The sequence below is a fragment of the Nomascus leucogenys genome, chromosome 22a (genome assembly GCF_006542625.1).
Source record: "Nomascus leucogenys isolate Asia chromosome 22a, Asia_NLE_v1, whole genome shotgun sequence".
Lineage (NCBI taxonomy): Eukaryota > Metazoa > Chordata > Mammalia > Primates > Hylobatidae > Nomascus > Nomascus leucogenys.
The window spans coordinates 73,372,391-73,387,918 of NC_044402.1; the positions used below are offsets into that span (position 1 = coordinate 73,372,391).

The window sequence follows — 15,528 nt, forward strand, 5'->3', positions numbered from 1 at the left end:
CATTTCTGATGGCATCCTGAGTGGCGCAGGGCTGCATGAATGCTGTCTTTTTTATTCTGTGGATCCCTTCAGTACTCCATTTTATGCAGTCGCTCTGCGTGTTCCGGTAATTCACCAAGCTGGCAATTTGTTGGTGTGATTAGGGCAGTGCAGCAAATCTCAGATGTATTTAATAGGCAATCTCATGCTTTTTATGTTCACAGAAAAGGTGGTGCTCAAACCTAATGATGTTTCAGTATTTACGACGCTCACCATTAATGGACGCCTGTTTGCTTGCCCGCGAGAGCAATTCGATTCACTGGTAGGTGTGGATGGCCTGCTCAGAGCAGCATTGCAATCAGAAAAACTTGTCTGGAGCCTAATTTTGCAGTCACACTGAACCCAGTGGCTAAAAAATCTTGAATGGTACTTAGCTTTTTCTTTTTCTGCAGTCTATTAGGTAAGCCTCAGGTGTTCATTTGAGATGCTCAGGGCTTTTGATTTTCTTTTGTGGAAATTAGCCAAGTAGCACCACTATTAGGGCATAATTCAGCTTTCAGAACTCTTTGTTGTAATTCGCCTCATTGGTATGTCCCCAGTTTAAATATTAAGAATCTGAATACTTACACCAGGGTGGAAATAATTTTTCTAAAGCAAGATATCACTATTTATCAGGCTCCTTTGCATTATGGCAAAGCCACCATCTGGTCTAAGAGAAATGCTGTTCCCAGAAAGCACTTTCTCTACCTTATGCAGAAAATGCCAAAGGCCAGACCCTTCCCTAAGTCTCCAAAAACACTTGTTACCCGGCATACAGACAGATCTTTCTGTGAAGAAAGGACTAATAGGCCCACACTGATAACTGAGTAGCCTGCTCTCTTTTAAGTAGGTGGTAGCGTCCATTTCTATTTCTCCTACCAACATTTGGTATGTAGGTGAGTAGCTAGTAACACATCTTAGAAAGCCTAGAGGGCCAATTCAGAGGGTAGAGAAACTGGTTTCTTCAGTCTTTGGATACACAGGGTTTCTCCTTTAAGAAAGGCACAAGACCGAGCGTGGTGGTGGGCTCCTGTAGTCCCAGCTACTCGGGAGGCTGAGGCAGGAGAATGGCATGAATCTGGGAGGCGGAGCTTGCAGTGAGCCAAGATAGTGCCACTGCACTCCAGCCTGGGCGACAGAGCGAGACTCTGCCTCAAAAAGAAGAGAAAAGAAAAGAAAGGCACAAGACAAGAGCTAGAGGTAAACTGCATCCAGTTTTAAGGAGAGAGTTTACATAAGGGATGCATGAGTAGGTTTCAAGTTTGATCAGATCAGCTCTTACAGATATCAAGATTCTCTTGCTTGGACTTTTTAGAGGTTGTTTTAGGCTCATCATACTCCTGATTTTTTGTTTTAGAGAGTACCATTTTGTGCACTGCAGTGAGGATAGGTGGATTTTTACCATATTTTGAATTCACTTGGAGAGGAACTTAGCAAATGTGACAGTAGTTTTCCTGCTAATCCCTCATCCATCACAGCCCATAAGCACACTCACTTTTCCTCAACCATCAGCCTTATAAGATCTGAGTCTGCCCCCTGCCTTTCCATATATTTTTTTAGTCATCTACATTCATTGCTTTCTAAATAAATATTTCTCAATACTGAAGGATTGGAAATAAAAAATGTCATAAATGAGTCGTGCTGCCCTCTCCTGGAAAGGAAAGCCATAAAAAGCCAGTTCAGCTGCAGCCCCATCAAAGGTGCTATGTGACATGTTACTGCACAGGTGCTGGGGACTCTCTTGCCAGCAGGTTCTTGGCCGCAGTGCCAAATGACATGGCACAGAGACAGGGAGTGCAGACTGTCTTCAGCTCCCTGTGGGGCAGATACTAACTTTCTAAACCTCTGTTTGTTGGCACACAGTCCTGCAGCCTCCCAAGTTCTTAGTCCTTGCTCGTCCTCTGTTTTAAGGCCTCTGTCGTTGGAAGGAATGTCCTCTGCATTGAGTACCCTGGGCATGAACTTCTTCCCTATCAGCGCTCTGCCATTCATTGTGCTGTGAGTGGCCAAACCTTACCTGCCTCACATAACTGTGGACAGGGAGCTCCTTCTCTGGCTTTCTAAAGATTCCCTTTGAGGACAGCCCATCGAGGAGGAGTCACACAGAAGATGACCCTGCAGTAGAGAATGTTGGCCACACTCTCTGATCCATCCACACATGCTTCTGCAGGGTCTGCTCTGCGCTCAGGGCTGTGCTGGCTTCTGTGCGACACTAAAGCAAGTGCCCCAGAGCCTCTGTCCTTACCGCAGTTACGCTCAAGCCAGAGAGACGAGACTAACACGAGCAGCCTGGAATAGAGCAAGTCTTAGTGTTCGATGTTAGCCTTAAATTGTGTGGTCTATAATAGAATTAGTAGAGTGCTGGCAAGTTAGCCTAGTGGTTAAGGGTTCAGATTCTGAAACTTTACTCTCTTCACATTTTATTTAAGTATAAATGTCAGTACAGAGCAAATTCCTATAAAACTCCATTGTAGTATAACGTGATTCTACTTTTTTCCATTCACTGGTTCCTCAGACTTTTACTTAGTACCTACCACATCATCGCAGGCGTTGTAGATGGTTCTGGCTCTGAAATGGTCTTGAAGACAAAACCATCATGGTCCTTGTACCTCAGTGAGCAAACAGTGTAGTGAGGCACCCCCGCATGTGATCAGTGAGAATGCAGTGCAGCAAGGGCCATAGCAGAGCTAGACACAGAGGATGTGGGCGCACGGGGAAAGGAAGATGCTCCGGGTAGCTTACCTTTGCCATCTCTTTGTCACTGACAATCCACACATCCCTTTTATGTCTTAGTCTCCTCATCTGGAAAATGGGAGGATAACCATGCTACTCTCCCAATTACCCCTCTCCAGCCTTAGCAAAGAAATTATGGCTCAAAAACCGTGGGGAGAAAATGCATGGGAGTTCTTTGTCTGTGTGTAAGCAGCTTTCAGATCTGTCTGTGCAATGCAGGCTCCACATAAGCTCTGCTGTGCTTTATCTGTAGGATATTTCCACAGGGCTATGTACAAGAAAATGGCCCAAGGAGGCGCTTCCTCTGGGGTCCAGGGTGAGCATTTATATTCCCCACTTCTAAGGGAGAAGCACCTTTTGCTGCTCAGATTGCCTCTTCCGTGGCTCATGGAAGGGGTCAACCTGCCCTATGCCGGGAGAGAGACTTGGTGAGCCCTGCCCACTGAAAGAAAAGTTGAGACTCAACAGAGCTTTCCGTTACTCTCAAAAGGGTTACAGGAGTGATAGACCAGCATCCACGACTAAAAGAACTTTGCATATTTCTTAATATTAGACTCTTCCCTGTGTTGTTAGGTAAACTTATCCCCCTTATGTAAAGTTATAAAGCCTCAAGGAAAAGAAGGAGCGAGGTGGACTGGGTATCTCCAATCCTGAGGAGAGAGCGAACAGCAGGAATCACGTGGGAGGGGCAGCTCCGCAGAGCAGCAGAGGGGCTGTGTTCACAGCAGCTGCAAGAGGGAAGGAAGAACGTGCAGGGCCAGTTTGATCCTCTGAGAGGCAGTCCTAACCCCTAAAATGTATAAGCTTCCCCAACTTTTTTTTACCTAGGACCTACCCTGGTTGAAATCATTCTCCTCATTTGTTTCCACATGCTACTTGCCCATCAGCTTTGGTTCAGTTCCCTAAGATTTAAAACTTTGGAATCACTTTTCTTCCCTGTCCTCTGTCCCCTGTGTAGAGTAAATTGGGAGCAACAGTATTTCGCTCCTACATCCAGGTGTTGTACTGATCACACTTTTCTGTGTATTTGCATTGCTGCAGCACTTCTAGAAAGTGAACTGATTTGGGGGCGCTCCCTCTTTTGTGCCAGGCACCGTATTTACATGATTCACTGAAATCATTCCTATCCAGTTCTCTTAACAAGCCTAGGGATAGGTATCATGACCCCAATTTACCAGAGCTGGAAACAGACACTCAAGAGATTAGGGAATCAATCCAAGTCTACGCAGTTAGGGTAGGGTTTATATTCAGAGTCACTTGCTCTCTAAAGCTGACACTAACCTGGTCTATTATCTAGTCTATTACAAAACACAAACTCCTAATCTGGTACACGAAGATGTGCTACTAACTGTTCACACTGTCCATGGGGACCCCCTGTGCTCTCTGCTCCTGCCAAGCAAGTTTCGTGACAGTTTCCCCACCTTCGTGCCCTTCTTGCCATCCTTCCACCCCAAGGGACCAACCTGGATGCTCAGGGAAAACCTTGCTATTCTCACCTGCCCAAGCTTGTCTGCTTCATCTTTTAAAGCCCACCTTCTTCAAGATCCTGTTCAGACCACACATTCATTCCAAATACCCAATAACTTCCCAAAAATCTATTCATGTCCCCCTCCTGTTTATCTCTGTACCTGGGTGTCACGTGTGTTGTTGCTTCTGTCCCTTTATACATGCAAATAAGGACCAGCAGCAGATGCTGTCTCTGTAGAGTGCTGTATGGGCCAGACAGGGTTGATTCCCTTCAACTGTAAGCTTGCTTGGTCCTCTCCTAGACTGTAAACTTCCAAATGCAAGGACCGTCTACCTGCAGAACATGTAATTTCTCTAGTGCCTAGAATGCAGTGGGCGTTTGTAGAATACAGTGATGATGATGAAAATGATGATGGAACTTGTATAATATTAGGACTTCTGACATGGATGGTATCTAAATATAGTTAGCATCATTTTGTTTTTATTTTTTATTTTATTTTATATTTTTTGGAGATGGAGTCTCATTCTGTCGCCCAGGCTGGAGTGGAGTGGCACGATCTCGGCTCACTGCAACCTCCGCCTCCTGGGTTTAAGCGATTCTCCTGCCTCAGCCTCCTGAGTAGCTGGCACTACAGGTACATGCCACCACGCCCAGCTAATTTTTGTATTTTTAGTAAAGACAGGGTTTCGCCTTGTTGGCCAGGCTGGTCTTGAACTACTGACCTCAGGTGATCCATCCGCCTTGGCCTCCCAGAGTGCTGGGATTACAGGCATGAGCCACTGTGCCAGCCACTTTTGTGACTTTTGGAACTTTGTAATGTATGTGTTGCCTATTTATATACAAATCTATTGCATTATACATGTGCTTCCTATATATGCATATCATTCATCTTACTAAGTAAAAACACTTTAGATCATTTCTTGTAAAATAAAACTGAGATAAGCAAGTCAGATGGAAACTTTTAGTGAGGGGTCTTCCAGAAAGTAGCAGACGTTGGCTTTCTAATGTCTAGCCCAAAACACCATGACCATGCGAATAACATCCTCAGCTCAACATCTGCCCAAGAGTAGAGGAATCAGACATCATGTGTAACCTCAGTTCACAGAGCTTTCCATCCCCTCATGACCCCAGGCAGTGTGTCCCAAGAGATGGAGAGGCAGCAGTGTTACCATGGCCACTGGCAGCAGGAAGTAGCTGCCTGCTACTTCATCCACAGTGCTACTGTGGATGAATGTCCCAAACTGCCATGCTATTACCTGCTTTACAGCAGCTTCAATGAGAAATAGGAGAAAAAAGGTCTCCCAGGACTTCTTCCATTTTTACCAGGGAAAAGAAGAGTTTCCAGGGACCTCCCAGGCCCAAGTGTAAGAGAAGAGAACCTCTGCAGGTCACTTTTCACTGAATCTTATTTGCCACAGTTCACATTTTTCAGTCAGTGGAATTGATGATAATGATGATTGGTGACTGTATAGACGGCACTAAAGCAACTAGCGTTGCGAGCAGAGGTATCTCTCATCAGAGTTTCCAGATATTCCTGAAAGCATCCATTTCCAGAATCCTTTCCCCTCAGAAACTCCTGAAAGCTTTCAGTGCTAAATACTTGTCTGTGTTGAGTTTCTGATATATTTTTGCATTATTATTCATAGACTCCCTTACCAGAACAGGAAGGCCCAACTGTTGGAACAGTGGGAACTTTTGAACTGATGAGCTCCAAAGATTTAGCATACCAGATGACAATTTATGATTGGGAACTCTTCAACTGCGTGCATGAGGTAAGATGCAGGATCAGATGTGTTAGTAGCTGAGATAGCAAGGATAAAGGCTGCTGGCGTTGCTTAGTTTGTAAGTGCTAATATGTGCTACAATATGGAAACCACATGACAATTTTTTTGCATACTGAGCTTATAAATAAAGCATGCTATAAAGCCTTTGAGTATTAAAGAAAAATCTTTACAGTATGCCATGTCTTCCTGTGTATATTAAGCCAGTAAAACCTAGTTTATATTTATATATTTAACAAGCCTCATGGAAGCCCTTCAAGTCTGATTGAATTCACATTTGCTGACCAGTAAAATGCTGTCTTGACAAATAGAGAAACCTAGCTGGTGTTTTGATTTAAAAACAAATAAGCAAAATTGTTTTCCTTTCTCTTCTAGCTGGAGCTAATCTATCACACATTTGGAAGGCATAATTTTAAAAAGACCACAGCAAACTTGGATTTGTTCCTGAGGAGATTTAATGAAATTCAGTTTTGGGTCGTCACTGAGATCTGCCTTTGTTCTCAGCTCAGCAAGCGTGTTCAGCTATTAAAAAAATTTATTAAGATAGCAGCCCAGTAAGTATATTTAGCTTGGAAAGAGAAAAAAAATGTTGAGCTGTGTTTTCATTTTGTTTTCTTAGACTACACCTTAAAAAGAAAAGCAGGATCTAGGAACTGCTAGAGGGCCAAACACAGGGTCTTAGGAATAACCAAACTCTTGTAATGGATCTCTTCTATATTTTGTAGCATTTAACATCAACAGATAAATTAACTTCTTTACAGCACTGATGCTGGAGTCGAAGTTGTGACCTCTCTTTGCTCTTTGCTTTCTACTCAGACAGTTTTGCCTCCTTTAGTTTAAAGGTTCCTTCCGTAAACCAAGTTCCCTTATACTTCGAAAGTTCAGTTGGAAAGATCTTGAAGTCAATGTCCAGCATGACACATTCTCACCAGTAGAGGGCAGTGCAGCATGCATGTACAGCAGCACATCCAGCCCAGACAGAATTAAATCGGTAAAATGCATGCAAGCTAACCTGGTACGTGAAAATCATCGCTATAAACATCAGAAAAAGAAGCATCTATCTTATAAATATTCTATTAAATAGCACTTCATGGGAAACAATTTTTTTACTACAGGGGCTAGTTAGAGTTCTCCCTGACATGAATTTAATCTTCTCCTGCTATTTAGATATGCCTGACAACCTCCTGTTTACTTCCATGTTTTTGGTATCACCACAGTGCTAAAAATAAAATGCTAAATGTGGCCTATGGCTGTGAGACTTCTTTCCTTTCTAAATGCAGGGAGCTCTAGCACACAGGAAGGCTGAGAGTACAAGTGACCCCAGCTAGACAATTTTCTTGACCCAAAATCAAACATGGAGTTTGATTTCCTGGGCTAAACAAAGAAGTAAAGGCTGCTTGACATTTTATAGATATCAGTTTGCCAGATGCCTGGAATTATTTGCCAACAACTTGAGGGTTCAATAGAATACTAAATCCCTTGGATTCAAAAGCTGCTATCTGTTAATATGGCAAAGCTGGCTATTTTAAGAAAGGTTTGGTAAAATGGTGCCTATGAATTTCTGGTTCAGAGTATAGCCACTTCCCTGGTAGTCTGCACAGCCTTATGGCAAGGGACAAATGCCTTCACGTATTTGGAATCAGCTGATTATGGAAACTATGACAAGATCTGCTTTCCCGTTAGAAGAAGCACATTCTCTCTCTTCACCTTAGCCTGGCAGTGCCCAATGCAACAAGAAGAGAGAGGCAATCTGCACACAAATGTGGGAAGCCAGAAGACCTTTTGGGGCCTGATCTTGTTATTTTATGGAGGCAACATGGGAGAGCCTTTCGGAACACCCAGAACTTTTTTTTTAATGTTTTTCTTATCCCTCTCCCTTCTGTTTATGTGAACGAGTAAGGGGACTTGGCCTTCAGTATAAATTAGTTTATGTTATTTAACCATTATTAAGCCCTGTGCTAAGTTTGCTGTCCTACAGAGAAGCTATTTACACAGCCCAGCTGAAGAAGACTGTAGACTTTTTAAATCCGAGATCTACAAGAATGAGGTTGAAACCTCGTGACAGTAGCATCTGTTTTACTTTATATTTTTAGAGAACTTCAACATATTTGTTTTAAGCTCTTTGCCTGCCCAGAACTGTGTGAAGTTGGTGGAAGCAGATGTTCTTATTCCTCTGTTTACGTTCATAGAGGCATAGAGAAATTTCATCACTTACATAGGGTAATAAAGTTAGCTGATAACAAGGCAGTGACTAGAAAGGCAGGTCTACAGTCCTGCATTTGTTCTTTCAAGATCACATAAAGAGACAAAGGCAAACACATAGATGCGATCGTACACCTGCCTTTAGCCCCAGGTGTCTTCTAAATAACCTTCAGCTCCTGAACTCAGACCCATTGTCCCAGCACACCGAAGGCCTCACTTGCTTTCTCACCAGTGGGACCGTACACACTAGCTTCTCTGAAATATGTTCTCTGTCTCCACACAGACAATTTAAGAATTACTCTTTGCTACCTTTGCAATGGGTAGCAAATGCAACAATTTAGTCTTTTTCAAAAATGTTAATCCAAACAGGATTTCATTATGATATAGTCAATTTCGATAACCATATTGATTCAGGGTGAAGGATTTATGCTTATTGCAAAATGAATTCTTTCCCTTTTCAGGGACCTGGTATGAAGAAGTTTGGGGTTCCTCTTTCTAAAAAATGGTTAAACCAAGTACCTGTGTTAAACGTCACCATTCTAATAAGAATTTCTGTTTTTTTCCACATATCTCATTCCCAGACATATATTCATAAAAGCTAATAATGGCATAAGTACAGATTCAAAATGATCAGCTTCATTGATGTCAGTAAAACACAGAGAAGGTTATTTTTTGGTCAGTTGTTGAGGTTACTTCTCAGCTTTAAAATTCCTTGAGATTGAGTGCCCAGCCTACAGAGATCACGCCTTATAAGTTGATATTTTTCAACAAACAAGTAGCATTTGCATGGCAGGTAGAAGCCATGGTGGCTGCAGCCGTGAGACTCCCTTAGTGCCCTCTCAAGCTGCCAGAGGAGGGTATCCACCTTCAGGCTAAAGGTCTAGAAATCTCCAAGAACATTTCACTTTTTTTCTTACCCCATGAGATATTTCCCTCCCGGTCCAACAAGGGTTTTAGCAAGTTTGGGATTATAATAACAACCCCTAAGGTAGGTGTCTTTAAGTTCCTTCTCAAATCCCAAACCTCAATGGCTAACATCTTCAACTTTCAAAAAACCACAGTGAGAAATCAAACAGCAGAACGTGGTCACCCAAGTGGAACTTTTACAGTACATTAAATCTATCATTGCCTGTTCTCATAAATGAGCCCTGACCAATATTAATGACTATCAGAAAATAGAACTCTAATTTTTTTTATCTCACTCAAAAGTAACATTTTACTCAAACACGCATCTCCTGTGTTTCAGCTGTAAGGAGTATAAAAATCTGAATTCCTTTTTTGCCATCGTCATGGGACTAAGTAACGTTGCTGTGAGCCGCTTGGCACTAACGTGGGAGGTAAGCTTCAGCTGGGATCCAGCTGTGACTTTTGCCTTAGGAATAAAAACACAGGCTCACCAGTGAGCTTTTTAATAGAAATATCACTCACACTAGTATAACAATGGGAAAGGTGGGACACTTGGAGGGAGGTGACCTGTCTCCTTTTTCCAGTTGCCTCAGAGGGAGAATTTTTAAAAGATATTGTCCTTTTGTGTATGGAGAGTGGGGGAGATGAGGGGATGTCTACTTCTTGATATACACAATGTAAATAAAAATAAGTCCAGTTCCTAAGTATAACATGAAGGACCTACATTGCTGGGAATGACTTCATAAGTTTGCTCATAGATTCTATTGTTTTCTGAAATGTCTGCTTGTTGCTTTTGCCATAAATCTTATCTTTAATTGAAAGAGGACAGAAGATCCATTTTTATCCAAGTACTCATTTTGCTTCTGGAAGGAAGACCAGGAAGCCAACTGTTTGCAGCAGTTGAGTACTAAGTGTCACCTCACCACCTGGCAGACTTCTCTCCACGGAGAGAAACAACAGCTGGCTAATATTCAGTTTGGGGCAAAAGTGAGGCAGGTGTGTTGTGAGTTTCTGTAGCAAATATAATGAATGGTTTGTCGCGAGTTGGGTATTCAAGCTAGAACATATCTTCATTTATTATTAGCTTTGTACTCAAAATGTGCTTGACCTCTTACACGTGGCATATAGTTGAAGAAATACTAATCTCTAATAGAACATACATACAGAAATAGACTCATGCTAAAAATAAAAAATTGTGTGTAAGTGGGACACAGAAAGAGGGCAAGGAGTATATATTAGAGACCCAACTTGCAATGGTGCTTAAAGACAGCTGTTTGCATCTCTAAATGCTTTTCTGAAATTATTTTCTTCCCCATGTCCTTCTTGCAGCGATTTTCTTTTTCCGTCCCTCCTAAATGTTTCCATTGTTTGTAGGGCAGGTCCTCACAAGTCCTTCTGTCTTGGGTTTCTCTTAAAATTCCAGGCAGATGCAGCACACAGCAGCTCATCCCCTGAATATAGGAATGAGGGAATTGGTGAGGCCTGCGTGCCATGCAGCTATATCATCTTCCAGCTAGTAAAAGGACGGAGCTTGTGCTGCCAAGAGATCTAAGCACAAAGCCATAATGCAGCTCCCTCGTCTTATAGTCCAAGGCTCTCGGGATTGCTGGAGACCTAGGGTCCTCCTGCAAAGAGTCTGCCTTCCCCAGTCGGCTTTCAGCTTCTAATCCCCCTGCCACAGAGTCCAAATTAGTTGGTTGGAGACATTTTAAAACATAAAGCCTCAAAGGGTCCAAGGAGGCCAGGTGTGGGTACCACAGATCAGCCAGACGATAAGAACAGAGCATGTGGGAAACACTCCCTGAATCCCCTTTCCCAGTCTAAATAAAAAAATAGGAGGCTGCTGAAGAGGGTGCAGGCAGCAAAAGGAGATAGCTAACTGGCCAGTCCTTTGGTTTCACTAGGGATGGGAGTTCTGTGAGTCTATGAGCTTCTGTTTTCAGCACTGAATGTTGCTGAAAAGAGGAAATTATCCTTTCATCATGTATAAGCCTTTGTTTTTTAAGGTGAAGTATAATTACATAATTCTGTATGGGAGATTTCATTCCTAAGCACCTTCGATTCTAGTTTATGTACTTGCACTTGCCGAGAAAACCTCCCAAAAGCCCCCCATGCAACTCCATTGAGCACCACAGTGACCACAAGAGCAGTGTGAGAAATGGTGCCTGGCCTCATGGAACTAGGGGACACATGTGGAACAGCCAAGGAATAAAATAGAAAAGAAAGCCAGAGCACACAATAAAGGGAAGGGTTCAAAACTGAGGGCGAAGATCAAGCTGAGATGAAGCAAATGAGAATTACCTGGAGCACACACACTCTCTCAGCCTCGGCTAGGAGACATCTGGAGACATCTGGTGATGTCTGGAGCAGAACAGTTCTTGGTCATGGAGACATCTTCTGTGTTGCAGGACAATCAGGACAATTAGGAGCATCCCTGGCCTCTCCCCACCAGATGCTGGAAGCACCTCTTACCACGCCCCACCCCGGCTGTGACAACAAAAAAATGTCTGCACACATTACCAAATGCCTCCTGGATTGGCAGGATGGCCCTATTGAAAACACTGCTCTAGAAGCATGGGGGGGGGGGTGGATAAATAATAGTATTAAGAATGAAAGAGGCCAGGTGTGGTGGCTCACGCCTGTAATCCCAGCACTTTGGGAGGCCGAGGTGGGCGGATCATGAGGTCAGGAGATTGAGACCATCTTGGCTAACACCGTGAAACCCCATCTCTACTAAAAATACAAAAAATTAGCCGGCGTGGTGGCAGGCGCCTGTAATCCCAGCTACTCGGGAGGCTGAGGCAGGAGAATGGCATGAACCCGGGAGGCAGAGCTTGCAGTGAGCCGAGATAGCGCCACTGCAGTCCGGCCTGGGTGAAAGAGCGAGACTCCGTCTCTCTCCAAAAAAAAAAAAAAAAAAAAAAAAAAGAATGAAAGAAACATTTTTTATTACCCTGTGCCCTACTGTCTTTGATCTAAAAGAAAGCTAAGAAAGAGAACAGATGACAGAGGTCTTGCCAAAAACATAATCCACTCTTAATTTTTTAAATGGACTAAATTCAGTAAGTCAATGTTTTTGCATAACTTGGTGATCTGGATACTCTGTGTGGGGTGAGATCCTGGCATCCCTTGATGCCCATCCCAGCTTTCAGCCCTTTGAATAGTCTCCTCTAAGTGAGGGCATCGAGTCTTCCTGAACCCTAACTTGAAATGCCAGAAAAATGAGTTTGGAGGATATACAGGGACTAGTTTTTAGAAACAAAATCAGGGTTTTACAGATGTTTAAATGGGAATATGACGAACTGATTGAGATAGGAAAGAGAAAGAGCCAAGAAGAGCCGTTCTGTGGATTGCAGAGGCCCAACTGGTGCATCAACTGTTGAAGGTAGGCTTCACTGTTCAAAGCCTCCTCCCAGATGACCCGGGAGTCTCTGAGGCCCAGGGGTTGGTTGATGAGTTCCTAGTCCTTGGATGGGAAACATAACACACAGCTCTATCTTGGCTTAGCCCTGTCAGGAGAGAGAAGTGAAAGGTTCAGCTTTACTGAAGACTCAGGAACTAAGCAAAGTAGGAACCAATAAATTGAAAGATGATTCAGTATTGATCTATTGGTGTAGATTTGTGGGTGCAGTAAGTGGTGTTGAATCATTTGCCAAAATAAAAACATGAGAAATCAGTAAATTGATAGAACTGTCCAATTTTGTATTATAGGAAGGCATGTGGGAGAAATAAATGCTCATGTAGAAAAGCATGGCGCATGTGAGAGACGAGACAGCAGAAAAGGAGGCAGGGGATGTGAATTACAGGCTCTAATGAGAAGCAGCTGTGTGACTCTGGGCCAGTCATTGAAACTGTGAGACTTAATTTTTTCCGTCTGTAAAACACAGGCTCAATCTATTCAAATGAATATTTAGGGAGTACTATGTACCCAGTACTTTTTTAGGCACTGAGAAAAATATCAGTAAACAAAACAAATAAAAATTCTTATTCTCATGTAGTTTACCTTATAAGGGAGGAGGAGGGTTGAAACAGTTAGTTTCATAAGCTCTTTTATTGCTAATATTCTGTAATCTAAATTCCTGATTGCGGGAATCGGAGAGTTTTAAAAAGTGTGGGGGGAGGTATATTCAGACTCTTCTAGTCTAGGGAATGCAGTCCTCTTTATAAATCATCTAGTTCAGAAAACATAAAAGCAGTAACACCAAAGCATTCATAGTTACTTTTGGTTCAATTAGGTTAAAGATGTTTAAAAGGCAAGTTCTCTATATTCTGGAAGATTATTCTCAAATGACAGGACAGATTACAGTCTGGCCTGTCTCAGAGATGTTTGATTAAGAGCCAATAGAAGGCCGGGCGCGGTGGCTCAAGCCTGTAATCCCAGCACTTTGGGAGGCCGAGGCGGGCGGATCACGAGGTCAGGAGATCGAGACCATCCTGGCTAACACGGTGAAACCCCGTCTCTACTAAAAATACAAAAAATTAGCCGGGCGTGTTGGCGGGTGCCTGTAGTCCCAGCTACTCGGGAGGCTGAGGCAGGAGAATGGGGTGAACCCGGGAGGCGGAGCTTGCTGTGAGCCGAGATCGTGCCACTGCACTCCAGCCTGGGGGACAGAGAAAGACTCCGTCTCAAAAAAAAAAAAAATAATAATAATAATAATAAAAAGAACCAATAGAAATATATTTCCCCTAGAAATGGTAACCCATGATACATATCTAGATATTGAATCTGACATATGCATGTGGCATTTTCATTTCATTAACAGAAACTGCCAAGCAAGTTCAAGAAGTTCTATGCGGAGTTTGAAAGTTTAATGGTAAGTGACAGTGGCTTCTTTATTCCGTTCACTGTCTACATTAATCCAATATCTGATTAGCTGAATTGAAGTTCTCATTTCGGAAATTTTATCTGTCCTTGTATGACTTTAAGAAGTTTATGATCCCTTTTAGTGCTGCTAAAACAAGCATGTCTGACTAATGAATGGCACCCTCAGGAACTAACTTAAAGAGGACTTATGTCCCACATAAGGTCAATTTGTATAAGTAAGAAAAGCAGTGTAATAGGGTCCTCTCCATCCAGCTCAGGTTGGCTATGGGTTGGAAGCTGCATTTTCCTTGGCTTGCCAAAATTATTTTTCCCCGTTGGCTGGGAGGTGTTAGACAGAAAAGGAGTTGGGCTCGCCGGGAGTGCTGGGCAGGTTTCAGAGGGCAAATCGGGACAGGGATCAGCTGTGCAGGGCAGAGAGTGAGTGAGCCAGACACCCAGGAAGAAGGTGGGGCTTCAGGAAAAGGGGAATCTTGCAGTAGAGGTTTCATTTTTGCTTTCATAGGAAATATCTCCCCTTGGCCCCTGTACGCAAATCTCTTTTTCAAGCAAGAAAGGGAAAAGAAAACTCCAAATTTTTTATGCCATAAGTGAAGTTATTTTAAAACACAAATCAGGCCAGGTGCAGTGGTTCATACCTGTAATCCCAGAACTTTGGGAGGCCAGGAAAGGTGGATCACTTGAGGTCAGGAATTCGAGACCAGCCTGGCCAATATGACGAAATCCCGTCTCTACAAAAAATACAAAAATTAGCCAGATGTGGTGGCCTGCACCTGTGGTCCCAGCTACTCAGGAAGCGGAGATGGGAAGATCGCTTGAGCCAGGAGGTGGAGGCTACAGTGAGTAGTGACTGGGCCACTGGGGTGACAGAGTGAGACCCCGTCTCAACACACACACACATACACACACACACACACAAATACAAATCAATTTGTTTAACTAAGTCTACCTTTCTTTTGTAGCTATATTTGATTCAGAAATACAGTTGAGCCTTGAATAACTCAGGGGTTGGGGCACTGACACCTCCTCCACCCCCATGCAGTAGGAATATTGAGTATAAGTTTTTATTATTATTATTATTTTGAGTCTGGGTCTCACTCTGTCACCAAGGCTGGAATGCAGTGGTGCAATCATGACTCATTGCAGCCTTGACCTCTTGGGCTCAAGCAATCTCCCTACCTCAGCCTTCCAAATAGCCTCCCAAATAATTTTTTATTTTTTAAAAAATAGGAGTCTCGGCCAGGCACGGTGGCTTATGCCTATAATCCCAGCACTTTGGGAGGCCGAGGCGGGCAGATCACGAGTTCAGGAGATTGAAACCATCCTGGCTAACATGGTGAAACCCCGGCTCTACTAAAAAAATACAAAAAAATTAGCCAGGCTTGGTGGTGAGCACCTGTAGTCCCAGCTACTCGGGAGGCTGAGGCAGGAGAATGGCGTGATCTCGGGAGGCGGAGCTTGCAGTGAGCCGAGATCGCACCACTGCACTCCAGCCTGGGTGACAGAGTGAGACTCTGTCTCCAAAAAAAAAAAAAAAAAAAAAAATAGGGGTCTCACTTGGGGGTCTCACTATTTTACCCAAGCTAGTCATGAACTCC

General features: G+C 43.3%; 1 protein-coding gene across 4 annotated transcripts in view; it reads left to right on the top strand.

Moving 5' to 3' along the window:
* The window catches only part of RAPGEF4 (Rap guanine nucleotide exchange factor 4), a 331,431-nt gene that overhangs the window by 298,520 nt on the left and 17,383 nt on the right, over window positions 1–15,528 (top strand). For all 4 annotated transcript variants that reach the window (XM_030803682.1, XM_030803683.1, XM_030803684.1 and 1 more), the window contains 5 exons: window positions 204–301; window positions 5,866–5,991; window positions 6,376–6,554; window positions 9,449–9,539; window positions 13,872–13,922. In XM_030803682.1, the coding sequence (XP_030659542.1) occupies window positions 204–301; window positions 5,866–5,991; window positions 6,376–6,554; window positions 9,449–9,539; window positions 13,872–13,922 (545 nt within the window). The remainder of the gene's footprint in view (window positions 1–203; window positions 302–5,865; window positions 5,992–6,375; window positions 6,555–9,448; window positions 9,540–13,871; window positions 13,923–15,528) is intronic.